This window comes from Miscanthus floridulus, chromosome 19 (assembly GCF_019320115.1).
Source record: "Miscanthus floridulus cultivar M001 chromosome 19, ASM1932011v1, whole genome shotgun sequence".
NCBI classification, from domain to species: domain Eukaryota; kingdom Viridiplantae; phylum Streptophyta; class Magnoliopsida; order Poales; family Poaceae; genus Miscanthus; species Miscanthus floridulus.
The window spans coordinates 43,614,955-43,641,472 of record NC_089598.1 but is presented as its reverse complement, the minus strand read 5'-3'; the positions used below and the strand labels follow the sequence as shown (position 1 = coordinate 43,641,472).

Sequence of the window (26,518 nt, the reverse complement as noted above, 5' to 3'; positions counted from 1 at the left end):
GGAAAATTTTATTCCATAACTCGTGCTCCAGATAGGAGTATAAAATCAACGGATGGCCTCCGCCGTAGCCACGATAAGAAATAAGAAACAAAGCCCGGACCCGAGAAAGGCAGCGTGCTTACGTCAATCTTCAAAATGACGACGAACGGTAATGCAGCGGCGACGACGATCCTGATCGCCGTCCTTCTCGGATGTCTTGCAACCTCCGTGCATTGTAAGTATATATATACCAAGAGAGTGATTTCTCAGGCCAGATCCCGGATGTCTATGTATATTCTGATGCAATGCAATGCTGTGATCCATATATATAGGTGGTCGAGTGCCTAGAGATGTCACCGGCGGAGAGCGCGGGGCGGAGGAGTTGACGTTGCCGCGACCCTTTTGCTACAAGGCGTGTGGCAACGGGCGCTGCGACTTCTGCTGCTGGAGCCAGTACACGCCGACGATGTGCTGGGACACTGAAGCCATGTGCAAGAAGGAGTGCCATCCGCCCATGAGCCCTCCCGTTTGACAGACAGTGTGATCACAACCAGCGTGGATTAGGGAAAAGGAACTCGTCTCACGTCTCGTCCATGTACGCAGGTTCCTAGTCGCGCGCATGCATGTCATTAGATTAGATTTAGTCTCACGTGCATTGAACAGCCCGACCGCTGTCATCCCCGTGTAACTTTTTGCAAGCTAGTACATGGCTTTCCGAATAAAAGGTAGCAGCATGTTCCCGTTTTGAATGAGCTATATATATGTTTCTATGTTTGTGCGGCTTGACGTGCTGAGATTTCAGCCGCACCCGCACCAGAACAACTTCTATGCAATTTGCTCTCGTCCTGACAACATGAGGGGCACGGCGATTTGGTGATTTCTCGTTTAAAAAAACCACTTAGATTATCTTTTGAGCCTCTTAACTATCTCAAATACAAAATTTCAAAATTTAAAATTTGTAGATCTTATCAATAACTATAACTTTAATATAAAAACTATTTTTATTTGACACCGTACAAAAAGATATAATTTTAGTGCGCCGTTAATATGCTGATAAAGCTTTATATTACTTTTTAAGTATCTTAACAACCTCAAATGTAAAAACTCTTGCATATCCCATTGAGAGATATTACTTTATTTTTAAAAAGTATCTTCATTTTATATCATACAAGAAATATATTATTTCTAAGACGACAAGCCCTCGTGTGATTATTATGCTGCTGAAACTTTATATTATTTTCTCGAGCATCTTAACGACCTTAAGTGAAAAAAACTCAAAAATAGAAAGTTGTAGCTCCACCCTTTTTTTATAGTGGAGTGTGGTCGGTTTGGCGCCAACAAAATAGAAAACCGGCCAAAACCGCGGATGCATGGAGGCATGCAACCGCCGGAGGAGCGTGGGCCCCGAGAGGCGGCGGTGGGGGGCCTAGGTAGGCCTGGACCCTTCCCCCGGTGGTGCTCGGCCCAGGTCGTTGCGTGAAGGTGGGCTTCTCCATTTCTCTCGTTGCGAATTTCTGCTTTACGATTTCTTTCTTGCGCCTTTTGCTTGGTTTTTCCACTTGTATTCGAATGTGTGTCCTGCAAAACATGTTTTCTCCAATACAAGTAGAACTATGACAATAGTAAAGGTATATGTGTCAAAAGATTGTTTATTTCTCCTATTTTGGACTTTATTTGGCGGTCGGATTTGATCGTTAGTGACCGCCAACAATAGCTTAACTAGGTAGAGTGTTGAGAATGACGAGGGGTCTAGATTGTCAGTGCCCTGGTTGGGCCAACCGATAGACTATCCAAAAATTCTCTTCGGTTGTTTTCACCGTGCACCCATCGCTGCGCTAGCGAACCGCCCGCACAGAGGCCGCCGCCGATCTTCCTGCCGCCCAGCGTCGACGGTCTTCTTCATCGCCGGCGGTTGCTTCGACCACGCCACCCCTACTCGACCTTGTCACCCTGTCCAGCCCCACGGCGTCCGTCTGTCGCCGTCCCGTAATCGAACTCTACAATTTTCATATAAAAATCATATTCATATCCAATGTCGCATGGAAAAAAAATATAATTTTTGTAAGGCTAAGCTTTGTCACGCCACTTTGTTGCTGCGGCAAAACACTACTGTCGCGCCAACATGAATGAGTGTCGTGACAAGGTTTACTACGTAGAAGTCGCCATCCAACGTGAAATATCTTGCCGTGCCAATGCATATAACGCGACAGCGTGATTTTGTCACCCCAGGTGTGTTGGCGTGACAAAAAGGTCAAAAATAAAAATTAAAAACAAGCACGGCTGTTTTCAAAATAAAAATTTAAAAAGGGTAAAATTTTTAAAAAAAATTGCTAGAATGCAGTACCTCTTTCTTGCTTAGCACTATCTGTGGCCCTCCCCACGATGGCCAAGAAGCGGATTTTATAGGAGAATTTAAGTAGCTGTGACCTCTACATGGAGTAAAATGGCTCATCCTAGGAGATTTTAGCCTCGTCTATTTCTCCAAGGACAAGAACAACAATAAGGTCAATCACCGGTGCTCAATTACAACTGACTAAAAGAATTACATCGCCAAATTATAAGTTTCACCTGGAGCAATAAAAAAGAAAAACCAACACTAGCCCACCTCAACAGACAGAGAGGGATATACCTTTCCCCTCGCATACATGTCGTACAAGTGTTATTTCGAATGATCCGAGAAGATATGAATTGCATGTTTTCTTCATACCTTCATGATTTATGTATGCATGCAAGGTGGATTTCACTAACCAATTTGGTAACAAATGTTTTTGTTTGCGTCACACATGACTCTTTGTTGATCAGTCACAAACCACTAGTGGTCTTTCTATCAAAGGCTATAAGTGCTCATAATAATTAGTTGACACAAAAGAGCAAGAATTAGAGTTAACCTCAGTAACTTAGTATCTTAAATATTCAAAAACCATTTTATCCTCATATATTTGCACTTTCATTTCACCTTGGGTTCAACGAGCTCACAAACCAATAGTAGAAATACAATAAGTGGAATAGTTATGTTCATCTTCGAAAGGAATATGTCCATGCAATGATATTCTTAAATATAGATTAAAATGTGAATATTCTTAATTAGTGCCTATATGACACATAAAACTACTTATTCATAATAGTTTCCTCAGCTTAACAAAAAAACCAAACTACTTTAGACTCAAGGTATACTAGCCTTGGTTTATTAGAAGGAAGCACACTTATCACAGTAGAAATGCGCATATCTATGACGAATTTAGTGACAAATCAAAATCATGCCATAGGCTAGTGCATAATTATGATACATTTTTGTTTCACCACGGATCATTGGTGATTATGGGGTTCCGACGCGTCAATTTAACTAAACCAGGTGTCATCTCCTTGACCGACCCGCTTTAGCCTAAACTGACACCAAGGATCCCAGGAGAGTGCCATCCGCACCTCCTCTTCAGGATCTTTTATGGTTGAGTTACACAACACGAACCAATCATCAAGCCACTCACATATCACAATCATCATACATTGAATAATTTATCAAATTACATCATTAATCATAAAAGAAAATACAAGTGAGGTGCAATCTTAAACATGACATCTAGATGGTTCATTAATTAACCCATGTTCTAACTAAGTTTTACTCTCAATCTCTTCTCTACTACTGTCAGAATAACTATAGCTCATTTGGGGGGACACTGTCTCGAAGTCTGCTACACTTCGACTTCATTGAGCTTGGTCATCAAGTCAAAAGTACTTGCAAAACAACTTATCAGCAGCACCATGAGTACATTGCGTGTACTCAGAAGGCTTATTCCAACATATGTATTTGGTGGATGTAGGGATTAATAGGCATGTGTAACTTTCGCATAAAAAGGATGACATTTATTAGAGAATGATATGCTCATGATTCATAATTCAATTCGTAACTAGTATAGTTGCACTAACAAGTAGTAATGGTGAAACATAGTTAAGTGATCTGTCGGGTTCATAAACCCGGGGTCCCTCGGGGACCGGCTTCCACGCCAGGGCTCGGCCCAAGAAAATGGCATGTAGTTCATGGGCCGACCTAAGAGTCTAAAACACAACGGGCCGAAAGGACAGTCCGGTCGCCGACCGGAAGGTCTACCCAAAAGAACGAGCGCCTGCTCGTCAACTTCTTCAGCCCACCTCTCCGACCGGAGCACTCGCTTCGGGCACCAGCCGCCTCCGGGCGGTCTCTCTGATTGGAAGGCCTGGCCCAAAACGCTGCTTCCTACTCTGACCCCGTGTCTCCAACCGGGGACCCCATAGGAAGCCTGCTTACCGTTCTTCTCCGACTGGCGCGGCCAGGGCCGACTAGAGCCATCCGACCGGGGACGCCTGCTCGGAAGGGACCAGGGGCAAACGGAGAAAGCAGCGCACAAGTCAAACCACGATACCAGGGACCATACCCTGTACGCCTGCGGGAACAATGCTCCACAACCGCCCTGACACAAACAGTATTGTAGGCGCCGACATTTGTATCTACAGTATTGTAGGCGCCGTTGGACTCCCGTACGGCAAAAAGCCCCCCACATGCCACTAGGCACCGATAGTACTGTGGGCGCCAGGATTCACCATACCTGGTACACGTGGTAGGGCTCCTCACATACCAACAGTATTTTGCAGGTACCAACATCCACCCTTCCTGAAGAAGCCAACGCAATCTCCCATGTGCACCTGACATTCTACAGTGACATCAACAGTATTGTGGGCGCCTACCATCATCGCTATCCTCGTCGGCGTGGGCAACAAGGCTTAGAAACATCCGTACTCTCTCCCTCTCACCTGTAAAGCCATCCCCTTTATCTATAAAAGGGGATGTGCTCCCTCCAACGGAGGAGGTCGACTTCCTTCAAGTTGAGATTCACTAGATCGATAGCTCACAGCCCCTCAAGCACACGCTTGAACACCTAGCTCATAGCGGAGATCTGGTCGCCCTCGTCCCTTCCGGTCGGACCCGACCGGGCCTCTCGTACACCCCACCTTTCTCATTCTCGTTTGTAACCCCACCACAGACTTCAAGCACCTATGCTCAGGAATAAAGTCACCGACCGACCCAAACTAGACGTAGGGCACGTTGCCTAAACCAGTATAAATCATATGTCATTGAGTGCTATACCACCTCTGATCACAACGTACAGCAAAACTACAAATATTCACTAGTTGGTCACTTTCTGTACCGACAATTGGCGCCGTCCGTGGGGAGGACATTGTACATTCAACACTTTTTGGTCAACGGATGACCCATTTTCCACCACCCCCGCCGTGGCGGGCTCGGGCGACACGATTCACTTCGGCTTGCTGGAGTATCCCGCACTCTCGCCTGTGGGGATGCGGGTTCCACCCGTTCTCAAGCCATCCCAGGCCTTCCTCTTTGAAAGCCTAGACTTCGTCGCCAACCGGCTCGGCATACTCCACCTCTGCGAGGAGACTCGCGACCCGGCACCCGTCGGAGAGACGTCCTCCATCGACTCTGGGATGCGCGACCTCAGTGGCGCGGCATCTGCGCTTTGTTCCGAGCAAACTCTCTGCTCAAACCCCGCTGTGAGTAATATACATGCCGTTCTTTACTTACTACATTCTATCTTCCGTCGAATACCCGGAGGGCTGCCGTTGTCCCCGTCACGGCCACCATACGACCGGTTCCCCTACGGCCTCGTGTCTCCCGTGGACGCCTACGCCCGGGGGCTCCAAAAGATTATGGCGCCACCTCCTCTCACGTCTAAGTTCATGGGGATGGCGAGCTACGTTCCCACCTGTTTCCTCGACATCATGGACGACGACATCGGGAGTGACAGCTCCAGCATCGACGACGTGGCACCCAGCCACCGTCCGTCCTGAGAGTGTGCTATGACGAACGCTTCGGAACAGCCGCCAGGGGCAACGGAGTCCTCATGGACTCACGCCCCTCCGGGCCCTCATACGAAGACCCCCGAGCTCACACGTGAGCATGGGGAGGAACTATGATGACAGTGGCCCCATCAGCCACCGACTGCGCCAGCGCGCCCCATGCGCGTGGACCGGCGAACGGCGCTCGGGGTCACGCCCGTCAGGTCCAGCGCAACACCCCGGATAAGGGGACCTATCCCCCGTAGTTCGCTCGGGCCAGTCAGAACATTGCCGCCGCGGCAATGCTCCTACGCGGCCTATCCGAGCTGAACGACCCTCGCGAACGGGCGACCCACCGAAACCTCCGGGCACTGGTGGAGACCGCCACCGTTCAGCAAGCGGAGTGCTCCGTATCGCGACGCCGACCCGCGACCTCGCTCCCCTTCTAGGGAACAGGGATGCAACAGATGGGGCACTACACCCTGTCACCACAACAACCGCTGAGTGCGGCACATGAGGCTACAACGACACCTCATCTTGACCTGACGACCACTCCGTACCAACCGCCTATCTACGCGCGGCTTGGACCAAAGCGAGGCACATACAGCGTCGACCAGAGTCCCAGCACTGACGGCCTAGGATCACCGACCTTTGCCCAACTCCCCTAGCAAGCGCCGTTCTCACCACGCTTCAACGGAGGCCACGGCAAAGGTAAGGCCAAGCGCGAGGATCAAGACGAGGGCCCCTCCACGCAGAGGGGAAAATAACAGAGAGGATCGTCACCAACCAGCCAACTCCGCGTCGGTCGCCGCGGTCGATCACCTGGGCACACAGCCCCAGCAGGACCGATCGGGACACTTCCACGAGCTCATGGAGAGCCCGTGCACCAACCACAACTATCCCGTCAACCATCTCTACAAGGACTGCTAGCTCCTCAAGCGCCTGCTGAGGTAGACTGGCAGGCCAAGGAAAGAAAAAGGCGAAGAAGCAGCAACAGAAGAATGGGGCACAGCGGGCGAGGATCTAGACGACTGAAGGCTAAAGTGATCCGACCGGACGCCCACCGACTGAAAGACAACGACGACGACGTTCTCTCCAAACGCTTGGAACAGCTATGTCCTTTTCTCCTTTCCCTAAGTTTTCAGTTTTACCATTGTTTACTTAGCGAACGCTCCTATAAAAGCACCCCGACCTGAACACTTTTCGGCTCGGGGCGCTCGGCGGCTCCACTAGGGGGCACTATTACCCCTCTGTTTTTGTCTTTTACTTTCATATGGAGAAACTCCTTCCTACCCGAACGAAAGGGCAAATCGTTCCTTTAATTTGCCTTACACAGCTTTGCTTTAAAACATTCTGACTGATCGCACCCCGTCTTTTTCTACAGTTACGAGCGGCCGAGCCTCGCGGGCCACGCCCCGGGCTCACAAGGTTGCAATCGACGGGACAAACGAGCAAGTACGAAAAAGTAAGGAATAAAAAACAAAATTATGCTAAGGGAAAACTAAGGAACGAAAGGGAACAAGCTTCCCCAAATGGAGCAACTCCATCGCAAAAACAAAAACCGATTGCAGTCATTAAAACACACACACGAACGTTTTACACAGAGGCTCCCCCATGAACTTAAACTCTTTACGTTTACTAAACTACTTACATTCTGCAAGCTATTAAACTGGCCCGGCGGCATCTGCTGGCAGCACGACCGACGAAGACGTAGGCTGCTCACTCCCCGGCGGCACGACGTTCGGCTCGACCGGAGCCAGGGCAATGTCCCCCCCCCCCCCCGAACCAGGCTCCGTGCTATCCGCAGGCTCGGAAGCGTCATCCCCACGCATGCTTCGGGCCATGTCCTCACGGCGAACATCCATCACCCACTCGGCGGAGACTTGCTCTGACACCGACCGTGCGTGCGGCAGCAAGCTCTCCCCGATCGATTGGATGTCCCCCATGCTCAGGCCTTCAGCATACCCGCTGCAGATAGTGGCGAAGTCCAGATTCGGGTGGTACGTCGCTGTTGATGCAAAAGTGGATCTGCAAACACAAAGGGCTAATACCCGAATCGATATCCAAAGCGTGCCAGTCGATTTGACCTGCTAATCGACAAGGATGAAGATACGAACACTTTGGTCCTGACAACAGCGATACGCCCGGAAGTCACGGCCAAGAGGTGTTCACGCGGAACTCGAGAATCGCCGAAGGTCGTACTGAAACGATGCAGCTCGCCGAATCAATGAGAACTCGTAAAAAAGGAAAAATTATGCAAATTGACGAAGTCGCCGAAAAGTAAGTAGATGCAAATAGGAGTAAAAATTGGTTTTTATATTGATTGATATATCTATTACATTGCCCCTTACTCCATATTTATACCCTGATCTAAAGAGACACAACCAAACACAACTAGGACACCAATCCCATATCTAAGGAAACACGTAACTCTTACATGAATCATACTCTAACTAATATAGAAAAGGAAATCAACTCCTATCTATTTCCCTGTCCGCCTCAATTACGATGGAAATCTCACCGTCCTCCTTCCCATCGGCATACTCCCTATTTCATCGGCAGTAGTCTTCAAGTCTTCCTTCATCGGCATACTCCCTGTTTCATCGGCAGTAGTCTTCAAGCCTCCCTTCATCGGCATACTCCATGTTTCATCGGCAGTAGTCTTCAAGCCTTCCTTCATCGGCATACTCCCTGTTTCATCGGCAGTAGTCTTCAAGCCTCCCTTCATCGGCATACTCCATGTTTCATCGGCAACAACACCTCCAACCTCATCGGCAACGCCCGAGTCCAAATCAACCTTTCCATCGACCATCACCAGCTATCGGCAACCATCTTTACAAGCTGGCTTTCATCGGCTATCAAAGTATTCAATAACTTTCCCCTTGCCGATTAGTCCACTCCGATTATTTTGACACGTGCAAAAAACGGTGTCAACACATGCCCTCCAATTTCGGAGTATAAAACCATTAATGCTCCAAAATTTACTCCAGATAACGCTTGCCTTCGCCCGATTACCGTAACTCATTCTCCAAGCCAAAACTTGATTTGTTATCAAATCCAATCAAATCTAATCTTGATTCACGCACTTCAGTAAATATCACACAATCGCCAACCACTCTTGCCTTGATTATGGTTAAAATACCGAAACAATAACCCATCGGCAAGATCTTAACATGATAATGCTGCCATTTTCAGAATTAAAATATCCTGTATCGATATCCCTTCCAAGTCATGATTACTTGTCATCAACTCATCTGTACAATCCCCTGATTATCGCGCGAACAGTTACCATATCCCTCTGAACCGCCTTGACCTATATGCGCGCGACATAGAGATAAGTCCAAAATACCCTTATTCCGGGCGGCTTATAAATAGATTTCTCCGGAACCCTCATTTTCTACCTTCAGCCTCCAATCCTTGGCATTCTCTCTCTCCGGCGGCGACTCCGACGAACAACCGCGCGACCCCAACCAACAAGAACCCTTCTCCGGCGCTAACTTCAAGTTTCCGGCTCGTACCTCCACCTTCCTCAAGACAATGGCCATCAACTTCGATGTCCCCGCGGTTCGCTCCACTTCCATTACCCTTTACTTTGATCTTTTCGCAAATTCATTCAGTTGGTGATTTTTCCTTTCTTCTGTTCTCTGGATTCTATAACCTTAGGAACTGCGCAACAAATTAGTTATCCCAACCGATCAGCCGCACGTCCAATGCCTTGGACCAATGGGCAACCCAGATCCAACCGATCTGATCAATGCAGAGGTTAACAGAATCCCCTTTAGAGCCCAAAATTTCTCTCTGAATTTGTGGAAAGACACATTCCGATCTTGGCCCAAAACCACCAAAGGGTGGAAAGATTGGTACTTGAGGGTTAATAGATCGATGCAAGTATACTGGGCAGAACGAAGGTTAGACCAATGCATTAGGCTCTCTATTGCCGATATGCAGAAAAATGAATCAATGATAATTGCAGCTGCTTATTTCTGGTCAGACACGACCAACACTTTTATGTTTGGACATGGCCCAGCTACCCCTACCCTTGCCGATATCCACATGCTTACTGGCTTGGACATCTCAACTGCCGATGAAGGCCCCATTTATGGTAGAAAGTCTGAATATAGGGTGAATACCCGCAACATCGGCGGTTGGACAGGATATATTCAAGAATACCAGAAGACCGGGACACTTAACCAGAGGGAACATGCCACTTTCCTGAATATGTGGTTAGAAAAATTTATCTTCTGTGGTCGATCAGTAGGACCAACCAACGCCTTCCTCCCTGCAGCTGAACTTTTGGCTAATGGCGTAAGGTTTCCTCTTGGCCGATACCTTCTGAGCTCCACTTATCATCTTCTTCATCAAGTGTCTCAGAAACTTTTGCTTGGCGAACCCATCGGCAACCTGGGAGGCCCGTGGTGGTTTATCAACATGTGGCTGAATGCCCATATGCACAAACGTTTGCAATGGGACTTTTTTGCTCAACAATTCCCACGAGAAATTGCTGAAGACTATGTGCTTGGGGATGATGAATCGGCAACACGCTCACCCCTCAATTTTGGTGAAGCCATAATTGTCCTTCCTGGAACAGAAGCCAACGAAGACCAAATCGGCAGATTCTTTCAAAGCTTCTACAATGGTCTTTCTCGTGATCATAGGGCCTGGGTGCCTTATATTGACGAAGAAAACAGATTCCCCCTTCTTTTCAACTTTGCCGATGACACTCTGAATCAAGATAATGAGCTCATGATGGCTATCATCACTCCCAGGGCAATTCCAGTAAACACATTCGGCAGCGGGAAAAACACCAACATTACGTATGAATTTTACAACCCATCGGCAGTATCCCGCCAATTGGCCTTTGGGCAACTGCCAATCAAACTCTGCTTTGCCGATGTGATCAAACCCAGGGAAACAATAACCTGCGGAACAGATTGAAACAAGGTAGTACAACTCTCCCCCGATGCCGATACTACAGATGTTGATATATCCACCTGGACACCAATATCTTTCATCACCGAGTCATATAAGCAATGGTGGCGAGAGTGGAAAGAACAACTGTTCGCAACTTCTGCTCACACATATCGGCACATGATCGACCCTGAATATGCCATCCCTGACGACGCGGTAAGTTTCCTTTAACTCCCTTCTGCTTTTCCCTTCATATATCAGTAACTGATTTTCTTGTAACAGGTTAACAACCCAGCACCATCGGTGAGCAAAAGTGGGAAACCCTTCAATCTCCGGCCTGTTTCCCCAACATCGCCGATCGGCTACAACGCTCCCACCTTAGCCGCTTTGACCCACCAGAAGATTCGTACCAAGACCATCACTTCCAAGTCCAAATTGGCTACATCCAGGGCTACTCCATCGGCTGCTGCTACAACCTTGGTCAAAGCATTTAAGGTAACAATCTTGTTTATTTTTACTTATGCCGATCACAAACTGTATTAACCTTAATCATCAGGGGGTAAGAGCTGCTACTGGATCGTCATCGGCAATTCCGCCGATATCAAGCACCACTTCTTTCGATGAACCTTCAGAGGTAGCTTCTTGACTTTACATTTTATCGGTTAAATATCATCTCTTACACTTGTTTTGCAGCAACAATTGGGTACATCGGTAAACGTACCAGATGTCCAAGCTTCACAACCAACAAGTGTCGATGCCCCCCAGCCAATCGTTGCCGATGCCCAAGCAAAGCGCAAAGCTTTAACATATACTGAAGCATAGCCAAAACGACAAAGGTCTATGCCGATCCCTACATCCGCCCCAATGTCATTGGCCATCATACCTCAAGAGCCCACCACCGATGAAGTCACAGAGGATATCCCATCGACAAGCTCAGCCGATCCTCCACATGACATACTCCAGGTTGCTTCCTCCAGTCAAGCACAGGAAATTGCCTTGAAACAGGTAAACCGATCAACCTAGCTGATTTACAATACTCATACTTACCCCTAACTGATCTCCTTTTCTCTCTCTCAGGAACAAGATTCCCCGAACAGCCTATTTTCCTTTGCCATTGACATTTCTGACGACGATGGAGAGGAGACAAGTTCTTCCCTTGCACTGGGAACAATATCGGCAGAGACTAAATCCAAGTTGGAAACCCTCCTGAACTTGCTACAACAAGGTACCGCCCAACTGGTAGATGACTCGGACCCCGCAAAGGCAATTTTCAAAACAATTCGTGGCCAGGTCCCTGCCGATGTTGAAGAAGTACTTTTCCCAGCAGCTCACTTAGAAAGCCGCCAACTGCAATATCAACGGGCTGCTCAGCGCATTGCCGATAGAGCAGCTCAGGCTCAACTCAAAGAAGAAATGCTACAACTGAAACAGATTGCCGATGAGAAGCACAAGGGCATCGGCAACTTGCAGACTTCGGGCGCTGAACTTAAGCAGAAAATCTTAGATTTATCAGCAAGGAAGATGGCTCTATTGGCTGAATTGAAAGAAGTCGAGGTAGCCTTAACTCATGCCCAACAAGAAGAAAGCCAGCTACCCGATGCCATCAAGGTCCTTCAGCAAGAAAGAGACATCCAGGCTCACAAAGCCTTGGCCATGAAGAAAAAACTCAAGCCTGTGGAGGGTGCTGCCGATGACGATATCAAAGAAATGGAGGAAGCTGACCAGATTCGCCTGCGTGCGATATTAGCTATCCAATCCTTGTTGAACGTGTAATCTTATTTATTGTATCGGCACTTTATGAGACATTGACATCCTTGCATAATTCTAGCCGATAGTACTGTTATCGGCACTTATACTTTTATGCATCTATCCAGATACTAGGGTAATATTTCTTTAAATATTTTCCATTTAACGCTCTGGGAAACACAACCCCTTCGAGGGTTTCTAAAATATATGCATTACCAGGAACAGACTGATTTATCCGATATGGACCTTCCCAATTAGGAGACCACTTTCCAAACTTTGAACTTTTAGTCCCAATCGGTAAAATCAATTTCCAGACCAGATCTCCATCGGCAAACTCTTTTACTTTCACCTTCTTGTCATACCATCTAGCTACTCTTTTCTTATTTTCTTCGATACTAACTAAAGCCCTTAACCGATGACCCGCCACATCTTCCAACTCATCCTTCATAAGAGTATTATAATCATCGGCTGTCAGCTGATTTTGAGAACGTATTCGTCTAGAGCCAACCTTAATTTCCCAAGGCAATACTGCATCGTGTCCATATACTAACTGATAAGGCGTTACTTTGGTTGCACCATGACATGACATTCGATATGACCACAAGGCTTCATTTAATACCGTATGCCACCTCCTAGGATTTTCTTCAATTTTGCGCTTAATGAGTTTGATGATCCCTTTGTTAGAAGCCTCAGCTTGACCATTAGCTTGAGCATAATATGGAGAAGAATTTAAAATTTTAATTCCCATACCTACAGCAAACTCATCAAATTCTCCTGATGTAAACATAGTGCCCTGATCGGTAGTGATAGTCTGAGGAATACCAAATCGGTAAACAATATGCTCTTTCACAAAATCAATCATATTGACCGATGTCACCTTTTTTAAAGGAATTGCCTCAACCCACTTTGTGAAATAATCGGTAGCAACCAGAATAAATTTATGTCCTTTACTCGATGGCGGATAAATCTGACCAATGAGATCAATAGCCCATCCCCGGAACGGCCATGGTTTGATTATAGGATTCATAGCCGATGCAGGCACTCTTTGAATATTACCAAACTTTTGACACCCCTGGCATCCTTTAAAATATTTAAAACAATCTTCAAGAATAGTCGGCCAATAGTACCCATTCCTTCTGATCATCCATTTCATCTTGAAAGCCGATTGATGTGCCCCACATACTCCTTCATGAATTTCACCCATCAAGCTTTTTGATTCATCATTGCTAACACATCTAAGTAAAACTCCATCTATAGTTCGATAATATAATTCATCATCGAGGAGCACATATTTGGTAGCTTGGAACCTTATACGTCTCTCAACCTTTCTATATGGATCCTTTAAATAATCGACAATCTCTTTCCTCCAGTCATCGGTATCAACTGCCGATGTTAGCACTTCCTGAATAGGCTGATACCCTGAAGCATGCTGAGCTAGTCGATTAGCTTCCTCATTATGCAATCGAGAGATATGTTCAAGACGAAAACCTCTAAATCCTTTCAACAATTGCAAACATCTCTCATAATACGAAATCAAAGCTTCACTTCGGCATTCATAAATTCCAGCCAATTGATTTATAACTAGCATAGAATCACCAAAGATTTCAACAACATCGGCACGTATCTCCTTCAGCAATTCTAACCCTTTTATCAAGGCTTGGTATTCAGCTTGATTGTTTGTCGCTGTAGCAACAATCGGCAATGAAAACTCATACTTCCTTCCTTGAGGTGAAATTAACACAATGCCGATACCTGCTCCTTCACCACATGTGGACCCATCGAAGAAAAGTGTCCAGGGAGCAATCCCCAGAGAGTCCACTGTATTACAATGCTAAGTGACAAAATCAGCCATCACTTGCCCTTTAACTGCCTTAGTTGATTCGTAACGTAGTTCAAATTCTGATAATGCTAAAATCCATTTGCCGATTCTACCACTTAATATCGGCATCGACAACATATACTTGACCACATCGTCTTTGCATATGACCGTACATTCGGTAGATAACAAATAATGCCTTAATTTGACACAAGAAAAGTATAAACACAGACACAATTTTTCGATGACCGAATACCTCGTCTCAGCATCCACTAATCTTCTGCTCAAATAATAAATAACACGTTCTTTCCCTTCAAATTCTTGAATAAGAGCTGAACCGATAACTGTATCATCAGTTGACAAATATAACCTGAAAGGCTTCCCATGTTGAGGTGGAACTAGCACTGGAGGATTTGATAAATATTTCTTAATTTCATCAAGGGCTAATTGCTGTTCAACTCCCCATACAAATTCCTGATCAGCTTTCAATTTAAGTAGTGGGCTGAAAGCCTTGATCTTACCCGACAGATTAGATATGAATCTTCTAATGAAATTAATCTTACCGACCAAAGATTGCAATTCAGTCTTATTGGCAGGAGCAATCACCTTGTTAATTGCATCAATAGACTTCCTACTGATTTCAATGCCCCGCTGATGCACCATAAAACCCAAGAATTGTCCTGCCGATACACCAAATGCACATTTATTAGGATTCATCTTTAATCCATGCTTCCTTGTGCACTCCAGTATCTTTCGCAGATCGGCTAAATGTGCTGTGATATCTCCAGACTTAATCACTACATCATCAATGTAGATCTCCACTAATGTGCCGATGTATTCATGAAAAATAAAGTTCATAGCTCTTTGATAAGTAGCACCGGCATTTTTTAAACCAAACGTCATGACTATCCACTCGAACAACCCCACATGACCTGGACATCTGAAAGCAGTCTTGGGAATATCTTCCTCAGCCATGAATATTTGATTGTAACCTGCATTACCATCCATGAAGCTGATAATTTGATGTCCAGCCACAGCATCAATCAACAAATCAGCAATCGGCATTGGATAGCCATCCATCGGTGTGGCTTTGTTGAGATTCCTGAAATCAATACAGACACGAAGTTTTCCATTTTTCTTATAAACAGGAACCACATTAGAGATCCACTCTGCGTATCGACATTGCCGAATAAACTTTGCTTCAATTAATTTAGTTATTTCGGCCTTAATGTCAGGAAGTACATTAGGGTTGCATCAGCGCGCTGGCTGCTGATGTGGCCGAAATCCAGATTTGATAGGTAACCGATGTTCAACTATCGATCGGTCTAATCCAGGCATCTCAGTATAATCCCAAGCAAAACAATCTTTATATTCTTTTAACAAATCTGTTATTCGCTGCTTACACTTGGAATCTAACTTAGCACTAATAAAAGTAGGTCTTGACCTATCACCATCACCAATATCTACTTCTACTAAATCATCTGCCGATGTGAACCCTTGACCTAATTTTCCATCATCGGCAAACCTATCCATTAAAACTCCTCTTCAGAACCGACTGCTTGGATCGGTGGAATTTCATAATCAGCAACTCTAAGGAACTCTTTTTCCCAAGCTTCTCCTGATATGCATTTAGTTCGCTCATAAGTATCTGATTCTGCTGATGCAATGATATAAGAAGAATCACCAGGGACGACCTCAATCTTATCCCCAATCCACTGTACGAGGCATTGATGCATTGTAGAAGGAACACAACAATTAGCATGAATCCAATCCCTCCCTAGAAGCAGATTATATGCACCCTTGCCGTTGATAACAAAGAACGTCGTTGGCAAGGTTTTGCTGCCGATGGTCAATTCAACGCACACTGCCTCTTTAGCCGGTGACACATTGCCTTCAAAATCTTTCAACATCATATCGGTTTTGGTCAAGTCTTGATCTCCCTTACCAAGTTTCCGATACATCACGTAAGGCATAATATTAATCGCAGCCCCTCCATCAATAAGTACCTTAGACACAGGCTGCCCATCAACTCTGCCCTTCACAAATAAAGCCTTAAGATGCTGTCTCTCGTCATCGGTAGGTTTCTCAAAAACAGCCATCATTGGATCTAGTGTTAACTGAGCTACTTGATCAGAGAGAACAACTTCTTCCTCATTATCAGATAGTGCCAAAAACTCCATCGGCAACATGAATACCATATTAACATCTGCCGATGGACCCTTATTTTTGTGTTTTACCCGCCATTGCTGATGACCAGGCCTTTCATTGGAGGAATTTTCCTCTTGGTATAAATCCTCCTGACGCTCACGTTGCATCCTCCTTCTCTGCGTCTTTGTCAGACCCTCTGGGCACCATCGAGGAAACTTGGTTTTCCAAACCGGCTGATAACAAGTCCTAGTTGTTTCTACACGACGTATATTAGGGTCCCTGTAGAATATTTTCTCATCGGGAACTCTTGCGTTTGCCATCTCCTCAAGCTCCTCTTGATTCCTTGGAAAATATCCAGCGCGTTTACCAAGCCTCTCATGTACACTAAGTCTGCCCCCCAGCCGATCATGCACTGATGCTCTGCCTCTGATCGGCTCATTGATAGACAAACCCTGATTACCAAGTTGAAACCTCCTTTCTGAGCGATTGACCCCGTAATAACCATTACACTCAGGGCAATTTTCAACAGTTGGCAATTTAATACCTTCTTCCCAGCAATGGATGAAAAACGGACATTTCCAATGATCTTTATGTCGATTCCATTCTTCCTAACGTCTCACTTCTTGCTGTTGTCGATATCGGTCATTACGTTGACGCCAACCCTCCTGCTGCCTTCGATGAGTAATCACAATGCCAGGTCGAGGAGGATTTTTGGAACTACTGCTTTCTCCTAGCAAACCCTTACTTTTTGCATCATCGGTAGTTATCCGATGTTGGGGGTCCACTGACGCGTTTTTCTCAGCAGCCTCTGACGTCAATACCTTGGTCTTTCCTTTGGCATCCAACATATTTGCTGGAAAAGGGTGTTGATCAATTTTCATCGGCTTCTGGGTCTTGGAAGTACCAAACTTAATTCTCCCAGATTCAATAGCCAATTGTAACTGTTGCCTGAATACCTTGCACTCATTTGTACTGTGTGAAGTTGCATTGTGCCATTTGCAGTACAAGATCTTCTTCAACTCTTCTGCCGATGGGATCACATGATTAGGTGACAGCTTAATTTGGCCCTCTTGAAGCAGAAGATCAAATATTTTATCGGCCTTGGTGATATCAAAGGTAAACTTTTCTGGCTCTTTTTGACCAAAGGGACATGCTATCGGCTTTTTATTCTTAACCCACTCAGCTAAGCCGATAACTGGTTCTTCATCAGAGTCAGAATCTCCTACTTCAACAAATGATACCTTTTTACTCCAATTCTTTTTAGGTTCAAAAACCCTAGTATCTTGATCAGAGATCCTTTGCACAAGATGACTGAGGCTTTCAAACTCCTGAGAAGCATATCTGTCTTTAAGATGTGGCAATAACCCTTGGAAAGCCAGATCGGCAAGCTGCCGATCATCCAGCACCAGGCTGTAGCACTTATTTTTTACATCTCGTAGCCTTTGTACAAAGCTCTCTACCGATTCATCATTACGCTGTCTCAATTTTACTAAATCGGTAAGCTTCTTTTCATGGATTCCAGCAAAGAAATACTTATGGAATTGTTTTTCTAGATCAACCCAAGTAATAATAGAATTTGGTGGTAATGAAATGAACCATGTAAATGCTGATCCAGACAAAGATGATGAAAATAATCGAACTCTTAATTCATCTCTGTTAGCTGCTTCTCCACATTGAATAATGAAGCGATTGACATGTTCCATTGTTGATGTATCATCTTGCCCAGAGAATTTAGTGAAATCTGGTACCTTGTACCGATTTGGGAGAGGAATTAAATCGTATGCAGGAGGGTATGGAGTCCGATAAGAATAAGTATTGACCTTGGGCTTTATCCCAAACTGATCCTTCATAATTTCTGCTATCTTGTCGGCCCAAAAAGCATCAGCCTCCTGCTGACGAACTGGTTGAATTTCTACAGGAGGTGCCTGCTGACATCCCTCCACATATCTTTGTGGCCCACGATCTCCAGCAATCGGCATATTTGCCGTTACTTGTGGTCCATTAGCCTGTTGGAAAGGATTCATCGGCTGGGCTGCCGATGCTTGATTCTGGAAACCAGCTTGCATATGACCTTGTTGAATCCCTGCAACCTGCTGATTTCGCTGAACTGTATGTTGAACAGGTAACTGTCCTGACCAATCATTATTAGAACTCATCGGTACAAAACTTACCGATGGCTGGTAATTTGCTGATATTGTCGGATAATTAAAACCGGTTTGAGGCATGAACTGAACCCCAGTTTGACTCATAGCAGGGGCTTTCTGCTGCATCGGCAGTAAGCTCGCCGATGGACTTGAATTGAATGTTTGAACCATAGGCATCTGGAAACCTCCTGGAGTTGGTTGCACAGAAGTAGTTGCGGCATATTGAGGCACTTGAGCCATCGGCGAAACGGCCGATGGTATAGGCGCTCTTCCTACTGCATCAAACCCTTGAGGTAATCTAGGATTGAAAGCAGATGACTCCGGAGGCATGCCATATCCCCACCAATTAGTAGGAATCTGGCTATTCTGAGACACAGGGCCTGACATAGCTGATGCCGATAGATCTGTATTAAGCTGAACTCGCCCTCCTGGTAGTACCTGATCTGATTGTATCGGTGTAGATTGAATATTAGGTGAGCCTGCCAATACTGGAGGGGAAGTAACTTCTGTACCCACAACGGCCGAAGGAGCCGATGGAGTTTTGACAGATGCCGGCTCTGGTTGATGATAGGCAGGCCCAACGTAATGTGGTGCCGCTTGTCCTTCTTTGAGAGTTCGAACCATAGCATTATGAACAGTATTAGACAGCACATTGGAATGATTAATCAAAGCATGATTTACTGCAGAATTAACCATCTCTTGAAGTTTACCAGGATTGGAGTCAAAGGTAACCTGCCGAGGCAACGGCAAATCTTGCTTCTGGATGACTTGTCCACTCTTGTTCAAGCTAAACGATCTCAGACAAAGCTGCTTGTATTCTTCTACAGCCTTTTCCATAGCCTGCCTCTGTTCTTCCTTGAGATCTTCTTCTGATACTGCGATAATGTTCCCTGAATCGATCTCGGGATTGAACATATTGATTGATTGGTCCCACCGAGCGTGCCAAAAGATGTGTTGATGCAAAAGTGGATCTGCAAACACAAAGGGCTAATACCCGAATCGATATCCAAAGCGTGCCAGTCGATTTGACCTGCTAATCGACAAGGATGAAGATACGAACACTTTGGTCCTGACAACAGCGATACGCCCGGAAGTCACGGCCAAGAGGTGTTCACGCGGAACTCGAGAATCGCCGAAGGTCGTACTGAAACGATGCAGCTCGCCGAATCAATGAGAACTCGTAAAAAAGGAAAAATTATGCAAATTGACGAAGTCGCCGAAAAGTAAGTAGATGCAAATAGGAGTAAAAATTGGTTTTTATATTGATTGATATATCTATTACATTGCCCCTTACTCCATATTTATACCCTGATCTAAAGAGATACAACCAAACACAACTAGGACACCAATCCCATATCTAAGGAAACACGTAACTCTTACATGAATCATACTCTAACTAATATAGAAAAGGAAATCAACTCCTATCTATTTCCCTGTCCGCCTCAATTACGATGGAAATCTCACCGTCCTCCTTCCCATCGGCATACTCCCTATTTCATCGGCAGTAGTCTTCAAGTCTTCCTTCATCGGCATACTCCCTGTTTCATCGGCAGTAGTCTTCAAGCCTCCCTTCATCGGCATACTCCATGTTTCATCGGCAGTAGTCTTCAAGCCTTCCTTCATCGGCATACTCCCTGTTTCATCGGCAGTAGTCTTCAAGCCTCCCTTCATCGGCATACTCCATGTTTCATCGGCAACAACACCTCCAACCTCATCGGCAACGCCCGAGTCCAAATCAACCTTTCCATCGACCATCACCAGCTATCGGCAACCATCTTTACAAGCTGGCTTTCATCGGCTATCAAAGTATTCAATAACTTTCCCCTTGCCGATTAGTCCACTCCGATTATTTTGACACGTGCAAAAAACGATGTCAACAGTCGCCACCGAGGTCAGCACCCCCGACGCTCCATAAAACAGCCCACTCCTGATAAGGTCCTTGACCGCGTCCAGGACCTCCGCCAGCTGGACCGCGGGCGCACTAGTACTTGGCGCCGACCCGAAGATTTCCGAGACGACGAGCCAGGCAACGCTGCGGATCTAGTCAAGATCCCCTTCAAGAGCACGTCGCTCTTCACGGGACTTGGCCAGCTCCTCGGCATTCCGACTGAAGTTCGCCTTGGTCATCTCCAGGTCTCGCTCCAGTGCCTTCACCTTTTCACCCAGCTCTGGAAGAAGGGCGACAAGCTCAGAAATAGGCTGAGGAAAAAATCAACACCACGAGAAAACAAAAAAGGTACACACCGATGCGAGAGGCCTCAAGGGTGGAGAGATCCTCTGCCTGCCGAGCCACCTGCTCGCGCAGCCGGGCACTCGCGTCCTCCGTCCCCATCACCCGGCCCCGAAGCGCGAGCACCTCCTGATCCGCCTCCAACCGGGCCCTCTGCTCCACCTCCAGGGCCTTCTGTGCCGACTCCAGGGCGGCCCGCTCTGGCTCAAGGGCCGCCAAGGCCTCTTGAAGCGCCGCCTCGGTGTTCACCAGGGAAGCCCGCAACCCCGTCTCGGTCTCCTCCTGGCGGACCTTCGCCGCCTCAAGCCCTTGCTCGGCAACAGTCGCCCGCTCCGCCGCACGCTGCCCCTCCGCCCACGCCGTGGCCGCCTCGGCCGCCCGGACCTAGGACTCACGGCAAGCGGACTCCACCCGACGCTCAAGCTCAGCCATCTGGGCGTGTTCCATCCGGAGGAAGTAAGACTTGCGGGACGACACCTTCCTTATTTCCTGTGAAAAACAAGCATGCTAAAAACAACCGACGAAAGATTCAAAGGGCAAGGATAAGTACCAAAAACTCACCTCCGCGGCGAGCTACAGGTCGACCTCAACTAGCTGCTGAGCAAACTGAGCCTGCTTCCAGGCGTTCTTAAGCTTCGCGGACAGCTTGGTGAGCTCGGACACCGCGGCATACCCTTGCCCCCCCAAAAATGTCCCAGAGCTGACGCTCCTGGGAATCCCGGAGGACGAACCGCACCTTCGATGGGTCTTCAGGGCAGGGCCACTCTAGATCACCCTCCGACGAACCGCCGGAGGGCCCAGCCTCCGATTGGACCACCGCCAGCTCCCGCGACGACACCGACGGCTCCGCCACGGTATCCGCCTCATCGTCAGACGGGATCTCCACCACCTCATTCGCGTGGAACGCCGCTGGGCGTCCCAACTCCGTCCCGCCCACACTTCCCTCTGACGCCTTCAGCTCCGACGACAAGGATAGGTCGTGCAGCCCTCCACCCGGCAAGGTAGGGAGCTCGCCCTCCCTCGTCTCTTCCACAGCGGCCGATGGAGGAGGGGCCGCGAGAGTTACCTCCGACGCAACCCCCGCCATCGACACCGGGATCGCCGCCAACAACGTCGCCGCCGCTGTCACGTTATCAGCAGCCGCCCCAGGGGGCCCATCGCCGCCACCCTGCTGCCCCCTTCGCTCACCGCAACACGCTGCAGGGTGGGCCTCCAAACCTCCTGCACGGGGGTCGGGGCGATGCTCAACCCCAGCATCCCTCGGCCGCTGACGGAAATCACAGGTAAGTCACACTCCAACAAAAACTCAGCTAGCAAAAGACCAAAAGGAAATGAAGACGCACCGGGAGGCGAGCGGCACAACTCTGAAGGCAGACCCCGACGCCGATGGGCCTGTACGGAGAGGACCGCTCCCAGACTGCGACCCACGCTCCCTTACTTCAGCCGAGGGCAGAGTCGTTCCTATCGGCTCCTGCCCAACCTGCGGGTCGCCACGACCCCCGACCGAAGCAACAGGCAGAACGTTCGCCGACTGCAAGTCACGCGGCGCACGGGCACCAGTCTGCTCCTCGGACCGACCGGCTTGCTCGACTGCGTCCACGGCGGGCAGGGCCGTCCCTGGCTGCAAGTCGCGCACCGTCACCGACCCCGGCGACGAATGGGTGCCAGTCCGCTCCTCGGACCGCTCGCCCTGTTCCGCCACGTCCACAACGGGCAGGGACGAAACCAGCGACGCTGTTGGTGGCGCGGTGACCGCGTCCGCTTCGCCGCTCGCTCGCCAACGGCGTCCGCGCTTACCGCACGCTTCCTCGACGCGGGAACCTCCGCACGCCGCGCGGTCTCCTGCTCCTCACCAGCGGACGTCGCCATAGGGTCGCGGCGCTCCGCCGAGGTCACATCGACCTCCCGACTCTCCTCGTCGAAGAAGACCATGTCGTCCAAATCCGTAGGATCATCCGACGCGAGTTCCGACTCGACGTCGCTCCTACGTTCCCCGGCCCTCACGCGCCGAGTAACCTCCTTCTCTTCCTTCCGCTGAACCTCCTTGGTTCTTTTCTTCTTCCGGGCGTCTGCCACCTCCTTCTAGGCGGCCTGCCGGGCCCGGCCCTCCGGTCCCTTGGGAAGGTGCGACCGGGACTAGTACCTCCCAAGCCCCTACGGAACGAATGAACCAACATCAAAGAAATAGGAAAAAAGCAGAGAAAAAGCACGAACAAAATAAGGGAGCATATCAGTGTGGGCACGATCGAGGCATTGAACGGTATGGGTTCAAATTGGGAATCACCTTCACACAACTTCGGATCTTGCGATTGGGGATTATCTCCATCCTCTGCTTTTTCAGAGGATGGGAGGACAACAGTCTCTTCAATGTTTATTTCACAGTTTCTGTTAACCTGCACATTAGGCAGAAAAAATGTATTTTCAATTATCAAAAAACAAGTTAGCAGTATATGTTCTATTTTCTGGTTGAACATACCTATCACCCACAAATGTGCGCGACATAGAAAATATAGATAATGTACACAAGAATATTCAGTTACCTGGTAAAGATTCTGCTCAGAATTATGGACAACTTGGATTGTACCAACATGTTTGTCAGCGGGCAATGTAGTAAAATCAGGGAGATCTGCTTCAGCAGCCATTGATTCCAGATCATCTGATGTGGTTACCTGGTCAAGATTATGCTCAGAATTATGGACAACTTGGATTGTACCAACATGTTTGTCAGCGGGCAAAGTAGTAAAATCAGGGAGATCTGCTTCAGCAGCCATTGATTCCAGATCATCCGATGTGGTTAGCTCTTGAGCATTCTTGTCCCCAGGTTTAAACTGTTGCTGAAAAAATAATTTGGAGACGACATATTCACCATCTCTCTCATCCTCTCCAGTGCCTAGGTGGTACTGGTGCATCACCCAATTGGTCTTCTCAGCCTTCCCACCCTTTGCCAGGCTCATATAAAGCACCATTATTTTCTTACAGCCAAGCTGTTTTCCATCAACTAATACTGGCTTTGTCTTGCCAGTCTTGTGCCAACGGACATCAGCATCATCAGTGTTTATCTTTCGACGCTTCCTAGTCCCAGTGTTGTAGGCCTTAAATGTTCTATGGAAGAAATGTGATTTACTTCCATTTTGCTTAACACCTGAAATGGACATAGATGACTTTTGAGTGTTGAAAAACAAGTGGAGTATCAAAGCAAGAGTGTTCCAACCAGAATGTGAAATGTCTGTTTGAAAGAAGGCAGTAACAATTCAAGAGTTGTACAGGTTGTTAATTGTCGCATAGCGACAAGGTGAAAAACTAAGTGAAAAGTAAAATAAGCCTTTTTTTCCCTATCTGCAGTTTTCCTAGGCTAAATGCAGGGCATAGGGTGTGATCAACAAAAAAGAGTCCCACAGGACAACAAATTAATAACAAAGATAAGCATTTGACAGTAGCTGTAAACTGCAGATTTTCACATTTGATCTTATCTGAAAGTAAAAGTAAAAGTTTTTAAGAACCTTAATCATGAAAATCCCATAATCTTTCAGAAAGAAGAAGTACCTGGAAGTTTCTGTGGATGAGTGTAGCAGATGCCTTCATCTTCCTCAACTGTTGGAATAAATTCATCAATGAACGGATGAGGTTTTATACCAGATTTTCCATGTTTTGCCCGTAAGTGCCAGATTAATTCCTGGTCAGACGGATTAAATTTTACACCTTTAGGCAAACCGGGCCACTGGTGAACAACCTGCAGCAAGAACACAGTCATGAGCTGATCACACTTTAATAGAACCTTTCAGACATTGTTTCTTAATGCTGATTTGTAGTAAAAGGAATATTCACAGCTAAAGCCTCATACTGTATATGCAAAAGTCAAAGCATTTCAGAAATAATAGGTCTACTAAACATATAAGTTGGTCATGAGCTGGCTCAAAAGAAAGGCAGTTAAAGTGTCAATTACAATTATAACCATATATATTTATTCCAGTTTTATAAACAAGTTGACCAACTCCTTAAGATATGGAAATTGTTAATCTTTGTCAATTGCTCATATATCATTATTTTTATTTACTCCTAACCATGCTTGATTACAGCGAAATGGAAATGACATATCTAATGGAGGAGTGGAAATATTGTAGCTAGCCCAATTCTACTTCAACATAAAAGCATTGCACAACTCTTACATCACTGTTATCGATGACATGGCTGCACTTTGGACACTCTTTACTTGGGTTGCTGATCCATTTCTGTTTACTGGGATCTGAAGACCCAGAAGCATTTTTTATTTTGGTGGCAAATCTTTGGCTGTCAATTATCCAAGTTGTCCTGTAGAAAATATTGAAAGAAAAAAAATGAAGCGGGGTTGCTGCAGAACACAAACAGCAACGCTAGAATTTCAGTCATTTGTTAACAAATAGTCATTGATCATTAACCAATAAAAAAGACAAAAATTAAGGCCACACATTAAATGTACCTAATCAACGGAGGTGGAGCTACTTTTTTGGCACAGACAACAATTCAATTGCTAGGAGCAAAATTAACTTGCAGTTCCTCAAAATTGTTGTCATAATAATATTGATCAAACATCCTATTTCAAACATTGAAAACCACACTTGCCTCCACTGACTACCATTGCCTAGATGCCTAAAGATAAGTTCAGAACGTATAGCTATTCTAGCCAAACTTCCAACTAAAACAATATTGTTGACCCATGAAACAAGGGTCCATGACATCCGTAGAAGTCAAATCTAGCAAACACGAACAGTTCATGTCCAGTTTGCATGATCTGCTGATCACAGCAGTACAGAACATAAACAAGCTGGCTTTTCCCCACTATATTACCAAGAGAGAAGTGGTTTCTTTAAGAAAACGAGTCAACCAGTGACTTCACTATCTTGCAAAGGGGGCTACCAAGTTGCCCATACCCAAGCTATCAATGATGGTCGATCAGGGAACCTAAGTTTGAACTAAAGACAAAAATCCAGAAAAATCAAGCTAGTAGCCATAGTCTACTGTTTAAACAAACATTCAAACATATATCCCTTTGAGTGATAACTGCACTCTTACAAACAGAAGAAGTGGACATACTATAACTGTAATAGAACATATACGTATACTTCATTTGTACTGCAGAACACATCCTTATCACTAAAACCAAAGTAAAGAAACCTCATCATTTGTCCAGGACTGCCGTCAACTGCAAAAAAAAAAAGTCGTCGCCACATCCATCCAGCTGAACTGAAGGGCGCAACACTGTTTACTCACCAAATCGAGCCCCAACACGACAAATCTTTGACAAGGATGGCGATCCTAACACCTTTATAACATGAAAAGACGTCTCCTTTTGATCAAAACCAGTGAAAGAAAATAACGCACATAGGATCCCCCAACCAAAGTCATCTGTTTTGAGTTTTGACTGTAGCACAACTGCTGCGCCCAGTGGAATCGTGCATTCCCCCAAACCACCCCATACTGCAAAAGATTAGCACCGACTGATAACGGATATCAATTCCCCCAACACAAATGCCAAAAGGATGCATCCTCCGTAGCCCCCCGCAGCCCAAGGCGCTCCCTTTTTCCGACATAAACAGATGACGTTCCTTCCTACGGAGAAACGCGGCGGGACGAGAGAAGATGGTCGAATCGGAGATGGGAGCGCAGCCTGTCATGGCCGCGGCAGCGCCTCCCGCCACGGTCGCAGGGTCCTAGGGTTCCGGCGAGCACGCGGCGGCGGCG

The 26,518-nt window shown here is 46.8% G+C and overlaps 3 protein-coding genes across 3 annotated transcripts; all 3 read right to left on the bottom strand.

Annotated features, from left to right (window-relative positions):
- Positions 1-20,610: 20,610 nt before the first annotated feature.
- On the bottom strand, positions 20,611-21,306 carry LOC136525946 (uncharacterized). Its single transcript, XM_066518762.1, has 3 exons — positions 21,301-21,306; positions 20,864-21,184; positions 20,611-20,769 (listed from the first exon to the last, which is right to left on the bottom strand). The coding sequence occupies exons 1-3, from the start codon at positions 21,304-21,306 to the stop codon at positions 20,611-20,613; spliced, it is 486 nt and encodes a 161-aa protein (XP_066374859.1).
- A 122-nt stretch (positions 21,307-21,428) lies between these two features.
- LOC136525945 (uncharacterized) lies at positions 21,429-22,732 on the bottom strand. Its single transcript, XM_066518761.1, has 4 exons — positions 22,598-22,732; positions 22,281-22,490; positions 22,144-22,233; positions 21,429-22,067 (listed from the first exon to the last, which is right to left on the bottom strand). Exons 1-4 carry the CDS (start codon positions 22,730-22,732, stop codon positions 21,429-21,431), a joined length of 1,074 nt encoding a protein of 357 aa, XP_066374858.1.
- On the bottom strand, positions 22,060-25,415 carry LOC136525944 (SUPPRESSOR OF GAMMA RESPONSE 1-like). The gene is made up of 6 exons (XM_066518760.1): positions 25,400-25,415; positions 24,967-25,148; positions 24,344-24,530; positions 23,341-23,942; positions 23,085-23,193; positions 22,060-22,954 (listed from the first exon to the last, which is right to left on the bottom strand). Exons 1-6 carry the CDS (start codon positions 25,413-25,415, stop codon positions 22,785-22,787), a joined length of 1,266 nt encoding a protein of 421 aa, XP_066374857.1. The 3' UTR covers positions 22,060-22,784.
- Between the last annotated feature and the right edge of the window lie 1,103 nt (positions 25,416-26,518).

Bases quoted from the DNA above. Each gene is read 5' to 3' on its own strand.
- LOC136525946 (XM_066518762.1), bottom strand. The intron at 20,770-20,863 runs GTGGCTCGGCAG...TTTTTTCCTCAG, and splicing joins GTGCCCGGCTGCGCGAGCAG to CCTATTTCTGAGCTTGTCGC.
- LOC136525945 (XM_066518761.1), bottom strand. From the start codon at position 22,732: ATGGTCTTCTTCGACGAGGAGAGTCGGGAGGTCGATGTGACCTCGGCG. The intron at 22,491-22,597 runs GTAAGCGCGGAC...GTGGCGGAACAG, and splicing joins CCGCGTCGAGGAAGCGTGCG to GGCGAGCGGTCCGAGGAGCG. The intron at 22,234-22,280 runs GTTGGGCAGGAG...GGCTGAAGTAAG, and splicing joins GGGGTCGTGGCGACCCGCAG to GGAGCGTGGGTCGCAGTCTG.
- LOC136525944 (XM_066518760.1), bottom strand. The intron at 23,943-24,343 runs GTACTTCTTCTT...TGTCCATTTCAG, and splicing joins TCATCCACAGAAACTTCCAG to GTGTTAAGCAAAATGGAAGT. The intron at 23,194-23,340 runs GTAACTGAATAT...CCTAATGTGCAG, and splicing joins CTGAGCAGAATCTTTACCAG to GTTAACAGAAACTGTGAAAT.